The sequence below is a fragment of the Oenanthe melanoleuca genome, chromosome 3 (genome assembly GCF_029582105.1).
Source record: "Oenanthe melanoleuca isolate GR-GAL-2019-014 chromosome 3, OMel1.0, whole genome shotgun sequence".
Lineage (NCBI taxonomy): Eukaryota > Metazoa > Chordata > Aves > Passeriformes > Muscicapidae > Oenanthe > Oenanthe melanoleuca.
Window position 1 is genome coordinate 3381753 of NC_079336.1, and position 12671 is coordinate 3394423.

A 12671-nucleotide genomic window follows, 5' to 3' on the forward strand; every position below is an offset into this window, starting at 1 on the left:
GCAAATCTATGGAGAAGCAGGAACAGCTCTGGCATGCAGTCCAAAGACATATTGACATAAGATATAAATGTTGTAAGACCATGTGTAAAATCCCTATTATGGTATTGCATCAATCCATCCCTCTATTCACCCATCCATGCATCATCCATCCACATCCATCCATCCATCCATCATCCATCCATCCATCCATCCATCCATCCATCATCCATCCATCCATCCATCCATCTCTCTGTATATATAGATATATATGCATGGATATCTCTAGGTAAATATAATTGCAGATGATAAAGATTTATTATCTATCTATCTATCTATCTATCTATCTATCTATCTATCTATCTATCTATCTATCTATCACATCTTGGCTCATCCAAAAAAAATAACAGAGGCAACAAGAACATCTGACTGGGGACATGGCCAAGTGGAAGTGGGCAATGAAAAAATCTGAGCAAAAAAATAAAAGCAGAAGTTTGCAAACATTTAGGCTGCCACAAGTGGCTCATCCAAATCCAGTGCTTCCCATGGCTTGGCAAAGGGAGAATTGGGGTGCAGGGAGCACTTGGAGGTGGGCCTTTCAAGGGGGGGATTTTTGTGAATTTTGAGCTGCCAGACACATGCATGTGCCACTATCTTCTCATCAGTGAGAGCAGGTGGAAAGTCAGCACCTCACAAAATCTGATTCTTAGGCTGGAAGCACAGCTTAATGAAATGTGTTTAGAAACTTGTTTCAGGGAAATCCCAAAATCTCTTTTCCGAACAAAGGTCAAACAGAGGTCTATTTAACCAGTAAGAGAGTTACTAAGAATTAATAATAGAATCACAGAATGGTTTGGATTGGAAAGGATCTTCAAGACTATGGAGTTGTAACTCTCCCATGTTGGGAAGGGACACTTTTCAGTAGACCAGGATGCTCAGAGCTCCATCCAGGCTGACCTTCCACACTTCCAGGGATGGGGCAGCCACAGCTCCTCTGGGCAACCTGTTTCAGTGCTAAATATCCAATTTAAACCTGCCCTCCTTCAGCTTAAAGCCATTCCCCCATGGAGGATGTTTGGAGGCACCAATGTGTACAGGCAGCTGTGCAGGTATCACCTGTGTAAATCAGATTATCCCACACTTTTAACATGCACTGCAGAAACGCACACCAAAGGCACAATCCCTTCTGCTGCCTCTAATTGGGAACCATGCTGGAGACAGCATAAAGGTTTATACACTTCCAGATTCTTACTGAAGAGATGTACTTGTATCTTTTGAGACAAACAAACCAAAATTAAACAATCAAATAGTAGCTGTTTGTGATACATCCTCATGAACCAGTTGCTCTATGCACCTACCCTGGCATAATTCACTGTTTGGAGACAGCTCAGGAGGTGCAGCTGATGTAAAATGCAATAATCCCAAATGCTTTAGTGGTAGTTCCTGGGGAGAGCAGACTATTCATAGCACCACTGCATCACCTTGCTCCTTGTTTTACAGTAATATTGCACTGATATGGATCCCAATGGGTTTGAAACATTCACTTTTTAAACCTTTTAAACCAACAGCATCCTCAGGAACTGTTAGAGTAGTGCAAAGCACCTTTAAACACCTGTGTGTGCAGAGTCCTTGATACCTGAGAGATTTCCCCTCTCAGCTGAAGTTCACATGTGTTTGCACCTTCAGGCAGATTTCTCCAGTTGGATCATGCTCCCCACCTTGCTCTGATGCAGCCTGGCTTCCTTCAGGTGGACAACACTGACACAAATCTGATTAGTTTGTGCTAAAAGTACTTACTGCTACTCACCCCTGTCTCCAAGCCTCCATCTGACAGCATTTTTGATTTTTTTTTTTTAATGAATTGATGAAAAAAAAATGCTGTTGGATTTTTGTTAAAAGCAGAACTCAAGTAAAAGAAATACCCATCCATTAAAATGCTTAGAATTGTGGGGTTAGGACCAATAATGAGTCAGGCAGCAAGACAGATAATGGGTTGCTGTGCTAATTCCACATCCTTCAAGGTGGTCTACAAAGAGTACCAGGCCCAGTTTTCCTAAACTCCTGTGCTTGCCCATCACATCTGCATTCAGAACTCATGGAAATTTTTTTTTTTAAATAATTTAGAGGATCAAAACCTCTCTGTATTTCAAAAGGGCAGTGCTAAGAATCTTCCAGTCCTTGCAACTCAGACCTGAGACCCAGTGAATCCTTGAACACAGAAATTATGAGTGCCTGGTTTTATTCTGCCATTTACAGAAAACTTTAGAATCTCTGGGTGCAGAGCATTACCCAGAGCTTCTGTCTTTCAAGAGACTAAATATTTACTGTGTAACAGCAGGGACACTGACATTTTTTATTTATAATTCTCATTATCAACGTGGTGGAAAATATTAACAAGTTCACTGGGAGTTTTCTGCATCATGGATTTAATCTTCATGCTGGTGAATGTTTCTGGGTTCTCCCTAACTTCTATTGATATGATTCAGGTACAGCCTGTAAAAAAATCAGTATTAAGAACTGTCTTATCACAACCAGTTTTTCTTGCAGAAAATGTGCTTGATCTGTCTGGCCTCACTAGCAGATGCACAGTGAATGTATTTTCTGAGATCTGTGTCAGTTAGACAAATTCATGGAAGAAATATTAAGTATTGTTGAATGCAAAGAAGCTGTTTATGCTTCAGGAAGCACTGAAAGCTTGAAACTTAGCTTGTAGAAATATTGTTACATGTTTAGGTAGTTCTGGTACTCAATCCTAAATAAATATTGTCTGTTAATGCTGGATCTGTCTGGAGATATATGGATTTATGGTTTGTCCCTGAATGCATCTTTAAAAGCAGCATCCCTGCTAAAAAGCTGTAGGGTGGTGTTTTAGCTGTGAAATTGCTGTCCTTGCTTTTGTAACAATCTGGCTTTAAATTCTCAGGGGCCAAGTTCACTGTGCTGTCCCAGCCATTTGCCACCTTCCCTGTGCCCACGAGGGCCAGGGCCAGCCTGATCCTCGTGGTCACACTGGGCTCAGCAGCATCTGCTTTCAGCATTGCTCTGACATTCTGCTGGTTCAGGAAGAGCAAAAGCCACAGTAAGTTGGAAATATCCACAAAAATTTAAACTCACAGACCCCTTGTTTTATTTAACAAATCCCCAGGGTGGGCACAATGGGTTTCAGAGAATAAAACTCAGGAAAAGCTCTGGGTTGTTCATTAATTAAGATATAGTTTGTAGTTTATGTAGAGATAAGAGTTGGGCTTCAATAATCAATGTGGGTCCCTTCCAGCTCAGAATATTCTGATTCTATGATAGTTCAAGGTTATACAGTTTTATGCTTATAAAAGGGGTCTGAGTCCAGACAGATATTACAAAAAGTTTCTCCTTGGAGAGGATTGTTAAGTCCTGGAACAGGCTGCCCAGGGCAGTGGTGGCGTCACCATCCCTGGAAGAGTTCATTTATGAACTGGAAGGTGGCATTTATATAGTCAAGCAATATTCTACTACATATTCAACAATAAATTCAATTTTTGCTCGAATGAATAATTTCTGCTGAGCAGAGGATGCACTGAGGGTGATGTGACTGTGTTTCACTGCAGAAACAAGGACTGAACGGCCTCATCTGCCACAGGACAGCACCAAGAGACCCAGTGAACAAGCACAGCCTCCTGCAGCTCCCACCAAGCCTTGCTGCCATCAGGGACCAAATAAAAGTGCAGTGTCTGTAGCAGGAGGTGAGACTGCAATTCATAAATGATTGGATAAGAGTCAGTTTATATCTTTTACCATGTTCAGGTGATTCCTGGGAAGTGATGGAGTCACCATGTGGCAGCTGGGGAGAGGTTTAATGCTGAATACAGTGGTGCTGCCTTGGTGGTTGGACTCAATAATCTGAAAGGTTTTTTCCAGCTTCAATGATTCCATGATTCTATAGGTTGTATAGGATCAATGGCACGTTCTCAAAAGGTCTATCTCTTTATTGCCTCTTCCTTCTCCTCCCTGATTTTTTTCTATTTCATTTCATCTCCTTTAGTACAGGTGGAGTGAATTCCCAACTGTGCTGAAGGCAGCAGCATAACCCCCCTTGTGCTCATGCTGTGATTCTTGGGGTGCCCTGTGCAGGGACAGGGCCTGGATTTCAGTGATCCTTTTGGGTCCCTTCCCCACAGTTCAGAATACTCTATGATTCAATAAGTCCATGATTTCTCCCAGTGTTTCTGGAGCAGGGCAGGGACCAGCACTCCTGATGTCCCCACATGCCTGGAGGAGCAGCGCTGCTCCCTGCCCAAATCCCCAGGTGCTGGAGGGGGATCCAAAACTCTGGGCAGGTTTGCAGGCTGTGAAGGACTGCCCTGAGTCACACTGGAGGTAAAATAACCTTTGCACAGTCTGTGTGAGTCCAACCCAGCAGCCCAGAGCAGCTCCATCCCACCCACCCACCCTGTGTCCTGCTTTACTCCCCAGGGTCCTGCCACCAACAACCCTGTCCTGCACACCTCCTGGAGACTCCTTTCATCATCTTCTGATCAAACCCAGCTCCCTCTGAGGTCACAGAAAAGCAGACAGCCCCGGGGGCTTGAGGCTGGCAGCACAAAGCACCAGCTTCCCTTTCTGCAAGTGTGAAATGTTCTTACAGTGGTTGAGGCTTTTTTTTCCTTTTTTTTTTTTTTTTTTTTTTTTTTTTTTATCTCACCTGCCAACAGCACAGATCTAAGGGCATCCAGATAACCCTGCTGAACCCCCCATTTACTCTGGTTTGGGAATTTCTTTTTCCTCCTTCTTACCCAAGCCTGTGGATTACATAAGAGGCAGGAAGAGGGGAGCTGGAGTTTTATCTCCTTTTAATTAGTGTCTATCACAAAAGCAGAGGGAGAGAGAGAAGGAGAGAGGAAATTCTGCAGTTTATGTGTTTTGATATTTGCCTTACTCTTCCAAAACACAGCATTCAGCTGTGTGCCTTAGGACACATATCTGCTATAAATTCATTTTTTATCTAATTTGTCTGAGATCTAAGCTTCCTGTGGAGGTCTGAGATCAAAGGATCTGATTCTGTCTGATGTTGGCTCTGACACATAATGCGTGCTGACTTAGTTCTGTCTATAAACTCGCAGTGGGAGGCTGCCACTCTCCCCTGGCACCTTTACATAGTGAACTTTCATTTTGGCTGGGGAGGCTGACAGGTACAGCCTTGATTGGAGCCATCATGTAAATAATTCATGGGAAGAATTTTTTTTTTTTTTTGGTCAGAAAAAGGCAATCCAGCCACTTAGAGTCTTTTAGGAATAGTTGCAAGACAAAAAAAGATTCCCCAATATGTTAAAATCTAAACAAAGATAACAATATCTTAAGTGAATTTAATACATATGACTTGGAAATGTCTAATGTTTGATTCCCCCCTATTTAAAGTGCTGTTGGTTTTGGAGAGAGAGAGAGAGAAGAAATCAAAGCTGCACTCTTTTTGTTTAGTTTCTGCTTTGTAGCTCTTCCCCTCATAAGAAATACTGCTTTTCTAACACAATTAAGTGTTCAGAGCCTTTATTGATTAATCTCCACAGCAAGACTTGCCAAACAGAGATTTTCTCATTGGTGGATGCTTGTAGAGTGCAAAGTCCAGTGGTTCAAGGGCCCTGGATATTGTACCAAAAGGAGCAGCTGAGGATGAAGATGAGGGAGAAACCAAAATGCAGAGTTATGCACTACAGCAGGGAGAAGGCATCAAGGTATTGCCTAACCTTGGTTTAACAAGAAAATCTCCTTAGCTTTTTGTAATTATCTCTCTCTTGAACTGAAGAACTTTTGATGGACTAAGGCACTGTTGACAGAACACACCTGGGGGTGGAGGAACAGGTTGTTTCTTTTTGCCTTTTGCAATTTATTCTGGTGCTTCAACAGAGAGCTTGTATCCTCCTACAGCTTATATTTCCAAGGTTCAATTTTCTATCCTTTCCCTGGACCTTTTCAGAATGGTTCCTGGTTGATTGTTATTCAGTCCTTGGACATCTTCAGCTAGAAATCACAGCGTGTTCCTGAAGATGTTATCCCAGTCTGTAAATTGGTTCTCCCCTTCTCCCCTGCTCCTGCCTTGCTCAGATCAGTTCCTCCTCCTTCCCCTCTACCAGTTTGCCATTTTTCCCTTGTTTTAAAAAATTTCATCAGAATCAATTTCAGTTTAAATTCCAAGTCACCAATGGAAACACTGAATATCTTCCATTTCAGTGGTAGTGTCTGGTACTGCCACACATCCCTGAGAATTATTTCCCATATATAATTTCTGCCTGAGCTCTGTTGGCTGGCACTTAATCCTGTTAATCACATGCTTTCATGATATTGAATAGTTTGTATTTAATGTTTAAAAATCAGGGATCTCAAGGCAGTACTTCATCCTTGAAACTGCTTCTATCCAGAAAACTGGTAACCTCCTCCATTGATTCAAACTTGCTTGAAAAACCTTATTTCCACCATTGAAAATGGCACTTTTGAAGATGAGAGAGTCAATAAATCTCCAAAACTAACATGAAGCTTTGGTATAGGAGATCATGACCTTATTATCTTGTTTATGTGTCTAAAGAAGAAAATTGAACCTGGTGATGTGTGTAATTTGTACCTTAAATCAGCCAACTACCTAAAGTTAAAGCCAGCTTAGGAGGTAAAAGTGCTAAACATAATAATATGTCTGACTGCTGAAATTTTAGTAACAGCTTTGTGGTGTTTTTCCAAGAAGTACTACCCTGAAATTTAAATTTATGATTGTACAAGCTGAAAAAAAAACCAGCAGCACCCTTAACAGAAAAATGATCATGAGCATGAGGTCACTGCCAGGGCTGGCCAAGGAGTGTCTGGCCAACCTTTCTGAAATATGAAATAATTTTAGTGTTTTTGTGAGAAACAGGAGCGGTACTCAATGACCCTTTTAGGGTCCCTTCCAATTTGAGATATTCCATGATTCAGCAAATATAATTCCAATTAATGAGTTACAGGAAATGCAGAGGAGAAGGAATCTGAGCAAAAGGCTCGAGCAGCCATGAGGCTGAATGTCACAGGCTGTTCAGGGTTAAACTGAAAGGATGAACCTGGGACTTCAGAAGTGGTAATAACACATTTTCTGGGACTATTTGTTCTAAGGACCTATTTGTGCTGAGAAATGGACTAAAATAGCTGATTTTGTCCACTAACACCTGAGACTGGACTAATTCTGGATTTGGAATGAGTTTTTTTTTTGTTTTGTTTTGTTTTGTTTTGTTTTGTTTTTTTTTTTTTGTGGTGGGAGAGGATTACAAGAAAATTATAAATGTTTTTAGCATCCACATGAAGCTACAAATTAAGCTGCCAATAATGGCACATTCTGTCAGCTCAGAAATTATCTATGTCACTACAAGTGACCCTGCCTCTGCCATTCACAACCATTTGATATATAAGGATGTAAACATTTCCACGTGAAAAATGCATAGTGTATGTTTACCTTTTCCCTGCATTTTTTCTACATCATTTTTTAAAAACAGCATTGCAGGTTTCAGGCTATGCCTTGAGTAGGACTCAATTGTTAGAAATACAAAGTTCTACCCTAAGTTACAGCCTGTTTCAGAGAGGAATTATGCATTTCATGGGTGTGTAGTATAAAATATTATCAGTCTTAGCTATACATAGCCTACTAACTGTATTCTATATAATTCATATTATGCATTTATTCAAAATTTTTCTGAATATTAGAGATGCTCTAGAGCTATTAGTGTGTCAATAAGCACAAACCAGCTGGGTTTGCTGCTTTTTATTTATTTGTGGAAACAGCTGATGGTTGTTTGGCTTTGCCAGTTTATTTCTGCCAAACTGAAATGTGTGGCCACTGAAACTATTTCTGTAACAGTAACTGGTTTGTAATTAATCACAGAATGATGGAATGGTTTGGGTTGGAAGGGACTTTAATAATCACCTGCTTCCTCCCACCCTGGGCAGGCACAGCTTCCATTATCCCAGGTGGCTCCAAGCCCCATCCAACACTTCCAGGGATGGGGCAGCCACAGCTTCCCTGGGCAGCCTGTGCCAGTGGCTCACCACCCTCACAGGATGAATTTTTTCCTAACCTCTAACCTAAATCTCTCCTGTTCAATTTAAAACTCTCCCCTCTTCTTTTATGTAAAAATGGGGGGGAAAAAATTAAAAATGTATCGATGTCTTTAACACACAGTAAGGGCATGAAAGGATAATGTACATGAAGGTGGGGTTTGATAATTACTGTAAGAAACAAATGAGTCTTGCTTTCACAGATATGGAAGGAAGTGGAGCAGTGGGAGCTGCCACAGGATGTGCAGAGGAGCTGAACCTGCATCCCCACGAAGCCAAGACAGCAAGAAAGCCAAGAGCTGTCCAGTCCAAAACAGGTGGCAGACACACCTTTCCCTCAGCCAGGGACAGGGACAGTCACCACAGAGGAAGATCTGGTGACTCTGTGGAGCTCCAGCAGCCAGCAGTGCCAGGCTGCTCCAGCCAGGAGGAACCTGCAGCTGGGCACAGCCAGGAAAGAGAGAAGCCTGGCAGGATGCCCCAGCAGCAGAGTGATGTCAGGGAGTGTGCTGCCATGGTGGCAGCAGAGGGGTAAAGCAGTGATGGGAGGGCTGAACCTCTGCAGTGGGGCTGAGCCTTTGGTCAGAGAAAACCAGGAAAGGGCAGAGAAACCAGAGAAAACCAAGCAGGTTTTGGGATGGGGACCCATGTGGCCACATGGGCAAGTGAACCTGCAGCCAGCTGCAAGGCTCTTTGATGCTGAACTTCCTTGGCTTCCAAAATGGGGTGGGTGCATCCAAACTGCCCTGTGAGAACAGTTCTGACTCCTCCAAACCCTCTCCAGGAGCTGTTTTGGGTCAGCTTTGAGGTTGCATTCAGAAGCAGTCAGGGATCAGCCTAACAACTCAGCAGGGTTTCTGACACTACAGTGTTCTAGCATGGATGTAGTCTCAGTGTCTTGAGCATTGCTGGTGAATATGCATACATCTAAATATATAGAAATTTTCCCTTTTCTTCCAGCAATGTTTTTAGTTTTATTCAAAAAGCTGCAGTATGTACACAGATATTTCCTTTTTTTTCTTCATTTGTTAAACTTTCATTGTGGCTTGAGTAAGTGCTTCCATTCTGCTCTACTTAAACCTATCCTTTTTTATTATTTTTAAATTTAGATTAAAGTATTTTACTGAGTAAATCCTCACCATGACATTGTTTTCTGTCATCTTTAAATCATTGGCTTGTTATGAACACTAATCTTTATGGATAATAACACTACTGTTGATATTCTTCAGTTGCTCAGAGAATTCCTTTGTGATTTGCTTTACTGAGCTGGAAGATGAGGAACTTTATTATGCCTTCTCTGTTCCATAAAATTCTTGGTTGTAAGGTGACAGATAAAATTTATATTACTTTGCAGAAAAAATTACTTAATCAGGAAGATGAGGTTTCTGGCCAGATCAGCAGTGGAAAGAAGGTGAGAAACCTTGATCTGGAAAAAAACTCAAACAAACCACAAACCAGTTCTCTTCAAGCTGAAGGAGTTAAGGTGCAGATTCTGTTCAAGCTGCTCAGTTTCCTGGGCACAAAAATAGATTCACCATCTTTGGCTTCTGCACTGTGCTGTCTTTATAATCATAATTCTGGGGTGAAATTTGACTGGCTGCACACTGAGCCAGGATTCTCGTTGAGTGAGCAGGAGTTTTTCTGGTTTAAGAAACTCGTGGATGAAGATCTTATTAAGTGCAATGGATCAGACTTTCTGACCTCTTCCATGGTATAGAAAAGCCATTTATTACATTATTTTCTGCAGAGACCAAAATATTATTATTGGGTAGATCCCCAAGGATCATGATTCAGAGTCTGAATAAAAAGTTATACAAAGACATCCATGTGTGATGAAATTATTGGAAACCCTTATTTTCCTGCACAGCTGAGACCCAGTTTCAGATGCTTTCACAGGGCAGTAGAGCCTTTCCTCTCTACAGAAAAACAATTCCTCCACTTCATGAATTCTATTTCCCTTCAGTGTTTCTACTTCTAGTAAGTGACTCCATCACATCCAAGCAGCATAAAAGAAAATAATAGAAAATTTTATATGTCAGTATTCCCACCAATAATATTGAATGTAAGTTATATGAAAATATTGTACAAAAAATAATTATTTTGGGGGAAAAATCAGACATAGTGGAAATAGTTAAGTGTTTATATTAATCTTCTAGTCTATAATTCTTGAATTATCCATACTTTGTTTACAGAAGAAGTTATGTCTCGTATATCTGGACCTGTAATGGAATTAGCAGGACCAAAAGTCTTTAATTGCAGCATTTTCCACTAATTGAGTGGCAGCATGTGAGAAAGAAGTGAAGAGATGAGAAAGTGAAACAAAACATGGTGACAAATGGGTGCAAGCTTTAAGCAAATCCTGACTAAGTGACAAATTTAGGCAATCTTGTGTATCAGAAAAAAAAAAAGAAAAAACACAACACTGTAGTGATCAGAGAGAAAGATGAGAATGAGATCAGTGGTTGAAGTGGTTGCAGTGGTTCCATGGCTAAATATAAAATGGCATATTTTCCTAAAACAATTGGGTTTAGACTGGCTGCAACAGCAATTGGGTGAAATAGGATCCTACTGCTTTGTGTGTGAGGGAGATCCAGATTTATTTTGAAATGTTTTCCATCTGTGTTTTCCATGAGGCTGAGTTAAAATGCTCACTCTTACAGGAACTGTGTGATTAGATGAGAAGCTGTGGCTGCCCCTGGAAATGTCCAAGGCCAGGTTGGATGGGGTTTGGAGCAGCCTGGGGTAGTGAAGGTGTTGCTGCCCATGGCAGGGAGATGAAAACAGTGTGATATTTAAGGTCCCATCAAACCCAGCCCATTCTGTGGTTCTATGAACAGCCCCAAGCTGCTGCAGAATATCCTGGACAAGGCAAAGAAAGAGAAGAAACATCTCATACCCCAAGCCAAAATTCTCATTTTCCAATATTTGGAATGCCAGCTCGTCCCATGGGGCACCTGCTGTCCTTGCTGTGTCATGGTCAGTACTTTTGGTGATGCTGCTCAGTCTTTGCTTTGAGTTCTTCTTAATCCTTACACTATAATTAAGACAACAGTTGTTTCCACCTTTGCATTGGTGTTTTATGGGTAAATTTGTGACATTCTGCATTCCCAAACCCAGGGTGAGGCCAGGGTAGGGATGCAGTGGGAGGAGGCAGATGAAGAATCCACAGTGAGGTATGTGGGTTAGCAATGATGGGATGTGGTGCCTTTATAGACCTGGCCTTATTCAAGCCCTCTGGCTCAGCTCAGGGCATTCAGCTGCTGTCAAAGTCCAACTTCTGTGAGGACATAAGGAAACAGCAGCAGGATTTCAGCTCAGATTTTGGAAGGAGCCCGTGGGGATATTGTGGCAGAGGTTCAACCTTCAGCCCAGCTCAGCCCAGCTCTGTGATGTGGACTCTGCTGAATGCTCATGGGAAAATCCAACCTGGATTTTTCCCAGGCTGTTGGCTTTCTCAGCCCCAGCTCGGACCTTTCCCAGGCTGGGGACTTTTCTCAGAGACAAAACAAGAGAAGGAAGAAAGAACAACACAGATAAACACCTGGTGCTGACCACCGAGCCGTGTGAGTGTCTCGTGACATTTTGCATAAAGCATGATTTCAAAGAGGTGTTGCCTTCTTGGACCAATGAGACTTTTCTACTTTGTTTTGCACAATCTCTCTTATATAAATACCAGGCTTTTCAATAAATTGCTTCTTCTTGCTGCTTGGAAGAGGCAGCTTGTGTTGGTGCCATTCTTAATCAGACAGCGACATTGTGAGGGACACAAAACACAAAACACTTCCAGCAAATCTACTTGGTTTAACAAAGTGTAACTTCCCCACACTGGTCATGAAGGAAGCCTTCAAAGTGCAGGAAAAATTAATAAAAATTTATCCATCCTCTGAGACCCAAACTCTTTCAGGATGGTCATGTTAAACGTCAGTGAAATTTGAAAGTTTGGCTCTACTGAAGCCAGTGGCAAAAATTTCATTAAGTTTGCTGGATTTGGGATTTCCACCTGGTAACCTTTTTCTGTAGTCCCATCTACAATACCTCTGAGTTCCTTTATTGATATAAATAAAAATATAGCTGAAAGGATTCCTTACTTTTAACCAAGCTCTCCAGGCTTTTCTGAAATGCTAGACAATATATGGTCAAAATTCTTCTTCTTCCTCCTTTTTATTTTTCTCCCCATTTTGTGGGGGTGATAATTTTTCCTCTTATGTCTGAAGTAGAGGAGTGCATTACAGACAAATTTGCCTAAGGCTTTGGGCCAGAGCTGATGAGACTTCACGAAGATACAGGAACAGGCACATGGATAGGAAAAAGAAAGCCTGTGAAAAATTAAAATGACAAGCCTGGTTAGGGAACAGAGATAACTGGTGATGTAGTAAAATTAATTACAGTCTGGGTTGAAGGAATTGTGTGCCTAAGACAAAATTAAAAAAAAAAAAAAAAAAGAAAGAAAAACCAAATAACAGCAATGAGATTATAAACCTTTTGATCATCTCTATATGGTATAACTTCCAGTCTCTATTTATTATGGTATTTATTATGACATTTATTTCTATAGCCATTTCTAAATGGCAAATAAAGGAGGCAAATGTCCAGTCAGAAGGTTTTTCTCTGAGCTCCTGACTCTGCAATGAATAACCTTATCAATAGTGAAT

General features: G+C 41.3%; 1 protein-coding gene across 1 annotated transcript in view; it reads left to right on the plus strand.

Moving 5' to 3' along the window:
• Window positions 1–9888, plus strand: part of PKHD1 (PKHD1 ciliary IPT domain containing fibrocystin/polyductin) — a 233032-nt gene extending 223144 nt beyond the window's left edge. The window contains exons 64-66 of the mRNA XM_056488194.1: window positions 2900–3055; window positions 3561–3695; window positions 8223–9888. Coding sequence (XP_056344169.1) covers window positions 2900–3055; window positions 3561–3695; window positions 8223–8554 — 623 coding nt within the window. The 3' untranslated portion in view covers window positions 8555–9888. The remainder of the gene's footprint in view (window positions 1–2899; window positions 3056–3560; window positions 3696–8222) is intronic.
• Window positions 9889–12671: the final 2783 nt, after the last annotated feature.